At 41.6% G+C, this 14,737-nt stretch overlaps 1 protein-coding gene across 1 annotated transcript in view; it reads left to right on the forward strand.

Annotated features, from left to right (window-relative positions):
- The window catches only part of LOC108578369 (protein 60A), a 35,615-nt gene that overhangs the window by 4,841 nt on the left and 16,037 nt on the right, over window positions 1-14,737 (forward strand). Inside the window, exon 2 of the mRNA XM_017941694.1 lies at window positions 12,347-12,533. Within this exon, the coding sequence (XP_017797183.1) occupies window positions 12,347-12,533 (187 nt within the window). The remainder of the gene's footprint in view (window positions 1-12,346; window positions 12,534-14,737) is intronic.

Genomic DNA, 14,737 nt, shown 5'->3' on the forward strand with positions numbered 1-14,737 from the left:
TTGTGACAAATAGATTATATGTATATTTAACTCTTTTAAATCCAGGATTAATTTAGTCATTCCTGATACAAAAGGTGCTAAAAAATTTCATTTCACACCTACCGAAACTTGTAAATATTGTTTCATGTAACAACAGGAAGTCATAAATTAAGCAACTAAATGTCAACGTGATCAACTGTCATAAGTTTCATCGAGAGTTTTCTTCGTGCTTTTCTTTAACTTCCTTGCACCACAAGCTCTGAATCTTCTAATTGAAAAGATAGTCTTTCTCCTGACAAAATAATCAGAATCATTTGTCTGATTTCACAAGATTCGACGCGAAATTACACTCGCTCAGTTTCCCAGTTCACAGCATGAATCAGACAACAAATCATGCTACAGTCGCGAAAAACATAATCAAACTCATTTGCCTAATTTCACAAGATTCGACGAGGAATCCCAGCTCGAACCGATTATACAGAATTTTTCCCTGTTTCGAGACGAAAAACCGCGACCTGATACGAGATGATCGGAGGAGATCGATAATCGTACCTAAATTGAGACAACCGGTTAAAAACTGGCGCGATCGCCCGACACAGTCGCTTCGAGATATCACCGGCCGCGTTGGCAGCAAATTATTCACACGGGATAAATCTCGCAGTCTGACATATTCGGTTCAACGAACCTTGCAAAGGGGAATTCCCTACCTCGGAGGAGAGCTCCTTTCCCGAAAGACGGCACACAGTGGCGTCGTAAATTGTTCCGCGTTCGGCCGCCGTGACGCGAGTGGAACACGGAGAATGGTAATTTGTGACGAGTGAATGAACGAAGGACAGGTATTTCTTGGAATTCACCGTTTCTTCGATGCAATTCCGTCTTCTTTCCGTGAAATTTAGGGACGCCTCGCGCGAAAATCGTGCGAGGAACGCAGTCACGCTTCACGCGCCCGAAATGTACACTTTTTAATCGTGCTGTCACGCGGAGAGACAGATTTCGTACGATCGATAGGATCAATCTTATTTTTATCAGGTTGCTGCAATTATCGGTAGAATTATTTGGAAATATTTTTCCTAATGTTAGATTTAAGTTTCTTCTTAATTGATGTTCATTTCTATCATTTTTCTCACACGTTCGTTATCCGTGTCTCTCCTTAATTGGCGCTCTTAATTAGTGATTTCATAAAATTTACCTGCGCGGGAAATTTCAGTGTTACGCTCGTTTATGGAGTTGTTTCGATAGATTCGACTCTGGCGAACTATTCTTGTTTTAGTATATAACTTGAAGAGAATGTGCCTAAGAGTAATAGTAAATCCCATAAATGAAACTTTCTTATTAATCAACGTCTGAACCTTGTTAATTATACCACTCGTGGTTATTTATAGATTCGAAATCTACGAAGAAAATATCACAGCATAATTTGCTCCTTTTTTTTTTTAGGTTCGTTAGCTTATCCTCAAAGTTTTTCTAATTGCATCTTCACACTTGCAGCGGTAGAAGTGTGAATAATTCTAGAAACGAATGGTACATTGTTCGGCAAGAGAAACTTTCGAAATTTTTCATCGAAGTCCGAACCGCTATAACGGTGATAAATTCTCGCCTGGAGTTTCCCTTTGGAACATTTTCGAGTGCAAAACACAAAGTTTTTACGGCACGTTACGTTTTCCAGGATGGCTCCCCCAAGGGGAAGGTTAGGGGATACACGCTTCAGAAAAGGCGATGTTTCATCGCCTGTCGCGGAGAAGATCCCCGAAAAGATAAGATTTTACCTGGCGTATAATCCACCGAAACTGTTAACTGCGTTCGTAACTGAAAACATCAATGGGAGAGCCGCTTGTTCATAATAAGAAAGAAATATGGAAATTATCGTGTCGGCTATCGCAATTAGTTTCGTTATTTATTCAGTTCTGTAATTGAATTTATGTGCTTGAGGAATCCAGTCGATCCATCTTTGTCTCTTTGTAACAGTTCACGGTTTTATCACCAACGGATCGATGTAGATATACGAAAACGTTTCGAACAAGAAATCGGCAGGATATAAAAAGAAATATTCCTGCTACAGCGAGAACTTCTTGACGCCGACGAATTAATCGGAATTTGAAATGTTAATCAGTAACGGAAATGAACGTTATATTTGATTAGAAAGCATTGTAGAATATTCACGTGGCTGTTTCTAAGATATTATCGGGTTTTTTAAACATTTTTTTATGCATGCTGTGTTCAAAAAAAAAAAAAAACATTTGGGATGAAATATAACTCATGAGGTTATTTAAAAATTCGCTTAATTATTAGAAAAAAAATCATGCGATTTTGCAATGTAGAAACTAAAATTTTTGTCCTGTTAACTTCTATTTATACTTATTTTAATTGATAAATATAAGACTCGTACCTTTCAGACTACAGAAATTTAGCAAACGTTTGTTTGTTAGTTAGTATCCTTAAAAATATTCAATTCATTTAATTTATAATATCGTGGAACTCCTTATTCTTTTTATATCAATAATTAATGTGCTTGTTAACCCTTTCGCTGCGGCACGCTCGAGACAAGAAGCGCTCGCTGCGTACCGAGCAAACAATTGTGCATAAAAATAAAGATACTCACGATTAAAAATCAACTTGTCAAACGTCTGGTGCATTCTGGTGGTTACCTGACTTTCAGTCGACAGCGATATTTCATTTGTGAAGCGCGAAATAAATGTAATAAATTCTCCGTATCAGATGGGCGTATATGTACGCTCTTCGTAAACGAGCGACCACTTTTGCAGAGTTCCTATACTGTTAACCCTTCATAGTGAAAACTCTAAACTCTTCAGAAATGGAACTTTCATCAAACGAAAGAACTTATTCTTCGACCTGACACTCCTGAAAAATCTGTGCGAAAGAAATTTCAAAATCTCAAGAATTCAACCCGTATCGATATTTTTCTATAATGAAATATTTCAAAGTGACTTCTCGAAACTTACATTTCCCCATACCTAGAAACGTGTTAATTACATCGAAATTCTTCGCGCATAGAATTGAAACATCTAAGCGGTCCAACATAGAGCAACGACAAATTGCAAAAGAGAGAAAAAAAAAGGAAAAAGAGAAACGCCAACGTGCGGCATGACATAAATTGTATACCTACACGCTGGTGAATTTCAACAATTTGCAAACGCGAACGCGGTGTTATTTTTGCGATTCGCGCTCATTAGACGAGCGGCGAGCGTGTCGTGCTAATTGACACACGCGGGGCGACAGATTCGCGCCAGGACGAGTCGGTGTGTTCGCAAGTTTCCCGATCGTGCAAATTTATGCGGACAGTTCCCGGAGGCGGGAGTTCGGGGAATACTCTTTTAAAACGAGCGCGGAATTCGTAGAATAAAGGCGTAAAACGCGAAAGTGACGAAATTGTAGCCCGAAACGGAGGTGGACGCGGTGTGCCGATGATGATCGCCGCGGTTGGATCTTCGTTACACGACCTTCCCCCTGCACTCGGTGCACATCAACATGCAAATGCGAACAAGTTTACATGCGAGCGTTCGCTGGAGTTCGAGGTCGTATGAATAAAGCGACGAGATAAACGCGGAAGACTGGCGAATTAATTGTTTGTATAGCTGGTATCCGTACAAAAATTCCGCGAACTAGCTATCGCGAAAGCTCCGTTCTGCCGTGAACTAAAGCACGCTGCTGAAATTACTATGGAAGATGGTGGTGAAACGGTTCGCCATTTTCCGCGACTCCATTCACACCGGTTATAGTAATTCGTGAATTCTCCTCCATTTTGTAGTATTTTTAGATGTTTTTAAATTGGAGGAGATAGATGAAAGTTACACTTATGTCCTTTGAAAAAAATTGAAGCATTTCGTTTAGTGGTTACCTATGAAAAAAATTCCCAAATTTTTCCTCTTTTCCTGGATGCATCAGGGTAGTGTAACTTCTTAACAATGCTAAGAAATTTATGCCATTTAAATTTTGTATAGTTTGGATTATTTCCTGTGTTGGTATTGAGAGGAATGAAAAAGTTGGCGAAAAGAATAATAAAAATCGCTTTACAATAATAAATTACATTTAAATTCGTCTTTTTGGTATTCAAATTATTGAAAAGTACTTTATCTACTATATTATGGAATTTTTTATTTTTGGAATTTTTCGTATTGAAGTTCTGTTAAATTTTTGTTCCCGAGAGAAAATGTCCGTGAAAATTGCGCGATCCTACTGGTAAATGATCTTGGCGCGAGCAGATGCATATCGATACATCGAACACTATTCTTTACACCTGGAGGCCTATTGGAGGCATTGAAGTGAATGCTGCGAACGATTTTAAAAGGTGATTGTTGCTTGTTCGCTACAATGAGGGAGGAGATTGAGGCGTTGAGATGGAGGTGATAACGAGTGAATGTTTGGAAGAGTGAGAGCTGCTTGATTGCAATTTGTCGAATCAATAAGGTTGAATGTAAAGTGGAATAACAGCAGTTGTGCAGTGGTAAATGTATTGTAGCGGTTTAACGCTAGAACCACCGATGATTAATGTATGTACAGTATGATTGCATTAGCATACAAAAGTTTCCGATCGGATAGATTTATCTGTAAACTTTTAAATATGTTACTTTAGAAATGTGTTGAATAAATTCATGCGAAAGAACAAGTAACGGGTGTTTATTGTATTATTTTTCATACTCCACGTTAGTTAATATTTTTCCAAACTTCTCTTTCGAAGAAAACATAAAAATGAAAGAATATAATGAAGCAAAAATATTCTATGGAAAATTATGGAATATCTTAGAAAATTTATCCTTGGAAGTTTACTTCATATTTTTTATATTTAAATTACAAATTATTTTGGTAGTTTTTTTTATTAAAGAAAAGAAAATTTAGACGTTTGGAAGATTTCTTGAAGATCAATTGTTAGAAAGAATTGCTGCAGAGCGTAGGTCATGAAATTGGATAGAAATAGAATAGAAAAAAAGGAGGGGCTGTTTTGGAAAATAGAAATTTTGATAAAGTGAAACATTTTAATTGGCAAAGATAGAGATGCCAAGGTGCTACAAAGAAAGAGGGAAATCTGAAGTTCTAAACACGTCTGTGGAATACTTGAAAACCGAACATTCGAAGAAGAAGAAGAAGAGGAGGAAGAAGAAGTTAACCGGTGAATTAGAATTCTCCGCGAGTGCAATTCGTCAAATCGCGGTGATAGAATAAATTGAAGAGGAGAAAGAAAAACGTTGTCTCTTGCTGCTTGCGACGCGAAGATAATCCATAATTCTAACGTGCCTCAGGAAGTGCAGCGAAAAGTCCATTCACCGCGAATAAATGAATTCCCGAGAGTTAAGTGCACGGTGGACAAGAACTCCGTCAAGAATTTGAAACTCTCGTCGAGTCGAACTTATCATATCGCCAATATAGAATATTCGAGGCAGAAGAAAATTGTTTATCAATTGTAAAAAACAACGAAAAGAGAAACAACGAGGGTTATTTTTATATTCAAAGTATTAAAGAAAACAGTGGCAGTTTTTTAAAATATTTACAACTGCTAATTAACGAAATATTAAAGAACAAAAAATTATTAGGGTTTTGGTAAACAATACAAATGCAATTGGAATTTTTTTGAGGCTTAACAAAGATTGAAATTCGAAGATAACGAAGAAAGCACACTGAAAAGAAGAAGAAATATCACCCCTTTGTGATAGACTTCTAAAAATAATTCAGGGAAACAGCAATGTTTCATACGTCGCAGTATGATATAGCAAAATGACAAGGACCAATGCAAATGGTCCAAAAGGGTACAAAAATCGCAAATGATCCAGAATGGCACAAAAAATGGCAAAGAAAAGAATTGATCTATATCATAGATATACAATATTATAAACTCTAAAAAAATTCCAGCTATTATACACACCCGGTATTAAACAAACAAGCTTCTCTTCAACACCAATCTCACGTCCAAAAGATTCAAAATTCAGCGAAATCCATGGAATCCCAAGGAGAACAGAACAATCTTTCACCCTCCACGAGGTGAACTCACCAAGAGGGTTGGAAAACACATAAAATCACACTTTCCAAAGGCGTGACAAGTCTCGATCGTTCACGTAACGTGACATAGATCCTCGTGACGAGAAGACGAACGGTGATTAAAGGAGAGATGAAGAGGTGCACTAGGTGTGCATCAGTGGACGAACGGCGAGGAGGAGGACATCGGTTTCCAAGCGACTATAAAAGAGTCGCGTCGTTCGCGAGGGTGGCAGAAGAAGCGCGGTCGAACGAAGTTCTCGGAAAGTTGTTGGTCCCTCTTTCTCTCTCACGTTTTATCTGTCTTTCCTGCTTTATCTCCGAGAGACGACGTCTCATGGCATGGCTCGCGGTGAGAAACGTTCTAGGCTCTTCGACGCGATATGCGGCATGCATATAAATTGACACCCATAACCATAACTTATTCGACATATGTACCCAACCCAGTACTGGGAACTCCGGGCGTCCGATAAAAACCGGCATAAATTAAAACGCGTTATTACGTTATACGACGCCCGGCGAGTCTTAATTGATTGCCATTGCTCGCCTCCTCAGCCCCTTTACAATGTTCACTCGCGTCCAGTCTCTCTTTCTCTTTCACGCTCGTTCACTCGTACGTTCGTTCCTTCCTTTCGTTCGTTTATGCTCGTTCCCGTATTGTTTGTTACACGCGCGTCACTGCCAGCCAATTGAATCGGCGATCGTTTGCGGGAGGGAAAAGAAAAAACACCGTCGATTTGAATGTAATCTGCTACTGTATTCGTTTTTCTGATCCTCCGGACACCGGTTCTCGGTTCCTTCGTCTGGGACACCCGATTGAACGGAAGTTGAACGATACTTAAGGTGCGAAAAATGGGAATTCTTCGTTGTTTGGGATCGCTTTCGATGGTTTCGTCGGGTATAGGGTAACACGAGGTTGAATCGAGTTTTGTAGGTATTTTGTAGTATCCTTAAAATAGTTTCTGCTGTGGGAGATATCGGTGACTCGATACGAATGAAATTTCGGATTTGATGTTGATGTTTAGTTTTTTTAATTATCCATGGACAATATGGAGATTTTTAAAATTAATAAAAGATTTGGGATTGGAGTCGAAGTGTAGCATTCTTGTTAAATACGAAGAAATTTTTAAGAATTTTTTTTAAGAATTTTTTTCAAATTTTTAAGAATTTAAAGAATTTTTTAATTATTTTTAAGAATTAGGTATTAATTAATTTTTTGGTTCTTCTTTACTTCAGTTATTCTGTACTTATAAATTAGATTTGACGACAGTTTCAAATTCTTTAAAATTGAATTCCTTGCATTCTACACTTCCATTATGGAGAACATCTTGAGGGGGATCGACACTTCGATTGCTCAATTCTTTTCTATCGCTTAATAAATTTTCTTTCTTTGATGAAATTAGACAAATTTGTAAGACTCGTTCACGTTCAAAAAATAAAAATTAACAACGATTTACCAATGTAACACCAGTCGAGTTACACTTCAAATATGATCAACTATTACGCAAACGTCACGAACGATTAAAAAAAGGAGTACAAAAAAGATTCGTGGAGTTAATTTCCCCTAATGAGACAGTACGTATTCAAATAACATATTTGTTTGAATTTTCGAATCCCCGTCCTTCACGAATTCGGAATAAATCTGCAATTTCCACGGCGATCACAGTCATCGATATTTAGAGAAAGATGTTTTGTCACCATTTTTGAAGGCTGTTTGTTCTTGACCTTTTTGTACAGCCGTCTATGAGATCGTTTTCGCCGCGAACGGGGCGTATCTCGAATGCTAATTTATCGAGAGACGGACCAAAGTAGAAACATTATTGCCCGTTCCGCCAAACTTAGTATCCCCTATAAACACAGCATCTCATAAATAATTTCGTAAATCTCTTCCTACGTGTCTCTATTCGTTTCACTCGCAACTAATATCGCTAAAAAAAGAACTTACTACACACGACCATTTCTTTTTCTTCTTGCAATTTCACTCAAATCTATCACATTGTGTTCACAAAACAATTCGTCCTAACAGTTCGTCAAATTAGCGAAACACGAATGTAGATCATTGGACAAATTGTTTCACTTAAAGATGCGACAAAAATCGCTCTATTGGTAACAAAAATGAATTTTAATTCTAACTTACAAAGTTAGAAAACCGAGGATTGCCAAATGTAATTCATCAACGATACCTTAGCCTTTATTATCTAACACAGTACTAAAATAGTGAATAGCCGATGCTTAAACGCAAAAAAGAATCACAAGTTAAGGGGTTATTCATCATCGGGTTACCTAAGGATCGTCGACGATAACACGAAAAACCGAGCCCGGAAATATTAATTGCTCGCATAATTAGTCGTCATGATCTTTCCATTTGTCAGAGAGGGTTCGCGTACTCCCCTAAAAAGTATCGTCCGATTTATGGGCCGCCCCGGGCCAATCCTTTCGCTACGTGCATCTGGACGAATTTTGCGGGCGTGTGCTCACACGTGCGTGTGGAGTCGCGGTGCGGCCCATATATTATACAAAGTTTCCCCATCTGCCCTCTCTGTTCCGCCAAATCGCGTGGATAGCCGAACGGGGAAGACGAGTCAATATCTCTCCCCACGTGAAGCCGCGGGCAGGTAAAAATGTCTCAACTTGGGTGCCCTGGCTCGTCCTGGATGCTCCTTTTGCTCCTTTCTTCCCAGGACCTCCTTCTCTCCCTATCTATCTATCTTCCGCCGAGGGCGGCTCCTTCACGGGCCAGACAGGAGGAAGAAGAAGGAAGAACCGGCCATGAAGAAGAAGAAGAAGAAGTTGAAGGAGGAGGAGGAGGAGGAGGAGGAAGGGGAACATGCCAGAACGAGATGGATGGACCGTTCGTTCTTTCTGCGCGCTGTGTAAAAGTGGCGAATGCCGCGAGCACCGTTCCCTCTACTCGTAGTTAGACTAATGATTAGGCCCGACGTGTGCGACGGCTGTTGAGTTTCGGTTCTTCTTCGTCGATCCATTTGTTCGTACTACGATCTTCTTCGTTCGATCGTTAACTACTTCCACGTTTGGAGAAATTGTTTCTAATTAGATCTCGTTGTTCGTGATTTCGGGACATTTTTGTGGGGAATTGAAGACATGGTTTTTTTAATTGTTTATGAATGTCTACCTTTTCTGGTATTCGGTGGTATAAAAGTTAGATAGATCTGTTTGTTTATCGTGTCATTAGATCGCTCTGAGTTTGCTGATGCAAATATGAGCCATTCAGAGGCCAAACTGATTAACTCAACTTTTGATCGACGAAACGACTGATTTTTCGTTATTCCATTTATTTTCAAAAAATCATTTTCATGTAAAATTAGTTACTTAATCTTGATACAGTGTTAAACAATCCGAAGTAGAACGTAACATATCATCATGTAATATTTCAACGACTAACGAGTAGCATCGAGATAATTAATCCGTATACAATAAGGGATATTCAATCTAACTTCCACAGATCCCTTTATGGATCATATAAAAGTCGTAAATTAAGGGAAGCGCCTTCGCTGTTCTTCGAAGTAGAAACTAAAACTGAACAACCCGAGACTAGCTACTTTTTTCACCTCGTATCGATGAGTTCACAATAATTTACTATTATTTGCAAAAAGAAGCTCGACTTGATCTCGGCATAAGGAACAGATCGAGCGGTATAATCGAATCTGAAACTAATTAAGGGAATTTCGAACGAGAGAGCAATTGTGCAAACTATGCGTAAGCCTCTAAACGCGGCACGGTGGACGGAACACACAGAGAACAGAAGAAGAAAGAGAGAGAAGAAGAGCCGCGTATTCCCACGCTCGATGTGTGTCGAATGATCGAAAAAGGAGCATCTGGCCGCTGCGTTACTTCGAACTAATAATCCGTCCTGAGTAGTGGCCGAAAGTTGTCGAACGAAGCGAGGAACGGGTAAGGATCGACTCATCGTCGATCAGAGCAGCCCGCGAAACGCAGGATCTCCGAGAAACAGCTAACGGATATTTCCAGGAAAATATCGCAAGAACGAAAGGAGCAGAGAGAGCGTTCCACGAGAAAAGAGTGGCTGCTCTGCTCCCCGTTCGTGATCCGTTCTCTCTCTCTCTCTCTTTCTCCGAGTTCTCGCGTGCACGTTACGCGCGCGGAGAGGTAGAGGAAGAGAAGAGACGAGAGGGCAAGTAGTTGAAGAAGAGAAGACGAAGACGAAGACGAAGAAGAGTATTTGTAGGTGTATAAGAGAGGACTGTTGGAGGAAGACCGAGGACGTAGAGAAAGAGGAGGCTGGTGGGGTAAAAAACAAAAGTCCAGTCGGTCGTGGAGCGGTCCAGGATGGTCCCAAGCTATTCGGGACCACCCCGAGAGCCGAGGGGTCCAGCTCGGCTCGCGGCAATCAGGTGCCGTTGGAATGCGACCGTCCAAGAGAAAAACAAAACAAATTTTTATGCCCTCGTCTCTCCCGGCTCCTCGTCCCCTCCCTCCCTCCCTCTTCCCCTTTTCGGCTCTGGTTCGGTTTGCTCCTCATTCTAGTCCCCCACCTCGGTGAGTCGGCCTCCTCGGAAGAAACATTAGGCATTACTTAAGGGCCATGGTCCAGCGTGGAGGAAGGGTACCCACTGTTGCTTCCCTTTTGCTCTCGAAGGCGCTCGCTTTGGCGGCAGAAAAAAGGACGATTTCACGCTGCGAATTGTCCACGGCTCGTTCTGGGGGCCTCTCATTTACGAGGGTAACGATTCCCTTATCGATCTCGTGCCGGAACGAGGATAGCTGGTTATCGGTGTCGGCTTTGCCCCATTCGTCCTCCGCTATCCGACTTTCGTCTCTCTCTCTCTCTCTCTCTCTCTCTCTCTTTCTCGACGATCCAACGATGCTCGTTCGAATCGCTGCCCAACCAGCCAGCCAGCCTCGAGAGCTCCAGGGGATTAAGATGTGACTGGAACGAGCAGCTTCGGTTCGTTGTTTCGGGGAAAATTGATTTGCAGCCAGTTTAGCGTGAACGATGGAATTACCGTTGCTGCTGGCGGGTAGCTGGCTTCGAAGGAACCTGGTTGATCGATGCTCGCTGAAAGTCGGATAGCTACTCGGAACGATACTCCTTTTTCCTTCGGGCTGACCAAACCTCATTGTGAACGAACCACGGTTGTATTTGCCTCTATTGTTTTATTCTTCTTTTCCTTCCTCTTCCTCTTTGGATTAATAATTAAGGGTTTCGTAATCTATTGCGAGTTTTACTCGTAACATTTGCGTCTACTTTGTTCGGGAATTTATCGGGATGCTTGGCGGTTGTGATTTTCCTTTTTTAGGGATAGTTAAAAATTCGAAGCTGAACAAACTGTTGGTGTACATGTCGAAATAGAAAATTTAAATTTTCGAAGTTATTTCGGTGGAAGCATTTTCTTCGTTGCACTTCGATCAGGAATGCACATGTAGGAAGAACGGTATTTCGAGGAGTGCACTTAAAATCGACGTTTAGGAAAAGAAACGACCGTAGAAGAATTCAGGCAATATCTAGGTAGACAATTAGAGGAGGAAAGTTTCGAGACGTCGCTCAGAAATTTATCGTAAATGAACAGGTTACTCAGTTTACCGAGATTACCGAGGTTTTACCTTTCCGACTATTCCTCAGATTTATACCTTTCGTCGTCGGACGGAGAGATAACGAGTAGCGGTGATCTACGTCGGAATAAAAGGATAATTACCTTCGAACGAGACAGTTGCAGAAAAGGAAAACACGTAATTCAAATTTATGACATCGAACAAATCACCATAATGTTACTTTCGGAAGGAAAAATATCTGTGCAACATGTATTGATAATTAAAAGTACCCTAAATATGACACAAAAAATTTCACAATCTTTTTTACAATATAGCAGCTTACTTACTAAAATTATTTGAACATTGTTACTTAAATGTCGATCGTTACTGAAATCAATTTTGTCTATTTCCTGAAAATAAGCTCCGGTGGATTCTTTTCAATTATATTCACCCTGAAACAGCTGTTATTCCAAACCTAACTACCTAATTACGTTATTCACCATTTCCCCCTTTCCAAGTGATTCATCAAGCCACCTCGTTCATTTCCCTTTTACCATTACACTTCAATTCTACCTATTATACCTTCTTATTATCGCGTTCTACCATCGAGAATACGACAAAAACGAACCTTTCCCCATAGAATCCGTCCACAATTAAACTTTTAAGAAGGCGGCATCGTTGAACAGACGAATGTTTACGAAAGTTCCAGCTATCGTATCCCCGCAGCAATGTATAACGAGTAAGAACGATTTACTCCGGGTGAAGAGGCTAATTGCAGCTCGACAATCCCGTCGTAAATCCACGTTTCCGTTTCGTTCGCCGCTCACTCGGTTTCGCCTTGCTTAATGAGACGTTTTTTCTCGATCTGCAGATCATCACGTTCCCGGAGTGAGGCATGAGCGCGGCAAAAGGCTCTGGTTTGACGTGTCCGAGGTACCGCCCGGGGAACACATAATCGGTGCAGAGCTCAGGCTCTATCGCAGCATGGACGTGAAGAATCGGAGGAATCGTGGATCGTACATGATCACGGCCTACCGGGTCTTGAGAACCGAAGATGGGTGAGTCTTTCAGTGAAACTAGAGCTTAATCCTGTCAAGATTCGCCAAGGTTCTCTAACCTTCCGCAGCTTTACTCGCGGAGAGAACCGTTCAATTTTTAGTACGATCGCGAGAAACACGTCGAAGTTTATTTTTCAGCTAAATCTGCGGTGAATTTGAACAGACAGAAGCGTTGGTACGTTTTTAGAAGCTACATTGTTGAAAAAAATGTTTGTTCGTCGAGTGTAAAGAATATGGTCTTCTGTTCGTTTGTATAACTTCTTACACGAGAAGTAAGTATACCGAACTATTTTTGTACACGTGATGTAACATGCATTTCATAGAAACGCGTTACGGAGAACCACTGAAACGTGTAAATTTTTCAAATCAATTTTTTTTTTTTTTCGGAAGCATAAACTTCGACTTATTTTCGGATGGAAGCTAGAAATTACAACATACGTTCGGGTAATTCAAATAAATATCGATGTAGTAAGATATTCTTTTCAACCCCGAGTCACTGTTTTTCCACAGCTTTGTCTCGGAGAAAAAGCTTGGAAAAAGCAGAACCAATTCTTTCCCTCAGCTTCTATCCTTCGTTTCGAAGAAACCCGTTCAGAGGTGGCGAATTACGTGTTTTTTCTCCTCTCTCTTTCTCGAAAGTTTGCAATGATTTCCTTTTCCTTAATGTCATTGTCGTGTCGACAATTAGGAGGTCCCGGTTCCCGGAAAAGTGTTCCTCCAGGTATTGCTTCTACCTGCAGCCACCTTTAGCCGACTGCTATTTCAGGGTGAGTAAGGGTGGCTGATAGTTTCGAGGTGACCTTTAACTGCTCGAAAGTGAGGTGGAGGATCGAGGAGAGCACGGTGGAAAAACGGTATCCTTTCTCGTCTGTCTTTCTCTGTTGTCGAGAGGAAGCAAGGCCTGGCTGGGTGGGTGGCTAGACCAATTTCGTGTTCCTTCAGGCAGAGTCCGTGGTTTTTGACATCGTCATCGTGCCTCTAATTAGGCCGTCCTTAAGTCGCCGAAAAAATCTCAGGTATTTGTTCTACCTGTGAGAGTTTCGGGGACCAACCCACCGTCTCCGTTCGATTCTACCTTTCTCATTCATATCCAGGGCCGTCTAGCGGCGCACGAATAACGACCGGCTCCTTTCTAGAAGCACCGGTACTGTTACGACATATTTCCGATCGATTTTTATCTCGAACCGTCGCTCGTTAATACCGATCGAATTAGTCAAATACGACGAATCTGATACATTCTTGTTACAACCCATCGTACTGGTGGATTCTTTCGCTCGTTTCTCCTTTGTACACCTTCGTTCAATTATACGAGGATCGTTGTACTTTCGATTCAAAGTCGTTTCCACGATCGGTACGACCAAGTTTCCTAAAAGAGCGATTAATCGAGCGGCGGACACGGAGGAACGTGCACACAGATGGTTTCATTGGCCGACACGAGCCTAGCCGTTTCGAGTCCACGTGTCTGCTCGGACGAGGAGGACGGTGTGGCGGATGGCGACAGCGTGTCTAGAGCCATCCCTGTCTGTGATACCTCTCCGTAGACTTTGGTACTACGACCTGACCGATATACAGGCCCCGACAGGAAACGCTATTCCGTAAATTGAGGTAAATTAGCCGTGGAGACGGGCTTCGGAGCGAGGAGTTAAGAGCACGAGTTACTTGGTGTGCCTACGCAGTTGCACGCAGCCACTCCACCTCCTCTCCTTCCTTCTCCTCCTTCTCTTCTTCCTCCGCATTCTCCTCCTTCTCCTTTTCTTCTTCGGCCTCTTCCGTCAAACTCGATGCGTGACGCATCCTCCTCCACCTCTTTATCCTCCTCCACCTTCTGGTCCAGCCGAGACAAGCTGGCGACTCTGGTTTCTTACGTGTGCGCCGCCAGGTTTCCATAAGAGTTGCCCGTGGTAGGGATACCAGCGCGTCAGCTGTCTCTTGGCCCTCGATAAGAGGGATCTTCACTGACGAAAGTCAGACAGTGACACTTGCCGTAACGAGCCTCAGGGTCTCATGCTTTTAGACTCAATTAGGGATTCATGAATTTTTCTCCTCGCTCGCGCGTTTATTAGCCGGGGCCGCTTCTTCTCTTGCGCATCGCTCCGTGTCACTCTCTACGGCGACAGGATGCTCTTGGATATCGTTCGTTCTCCGCTGAAAAATCTCTGTTTCTCTTGTCACTTCAGCCGGCTTTTTTTTTTCAATTCGGTGCA

Source organism: Habropoda laboriosa, unplaced genomic scaffold (genome assembly GCF_001263275.1).
Source record: "Habropoda laboriosa isolate 0110345459 unplaced genomic scaffold, ASM126327v1 scaffold32, whole genome shotgun sequence".
NCBI classification, from domain to species: domain Eukaryota; kingdom Metazoa; phylum Arthropoda; class Insecta; order Hymenoptera; family Apidae; genus Habropoda; species Habropoda laboriosa.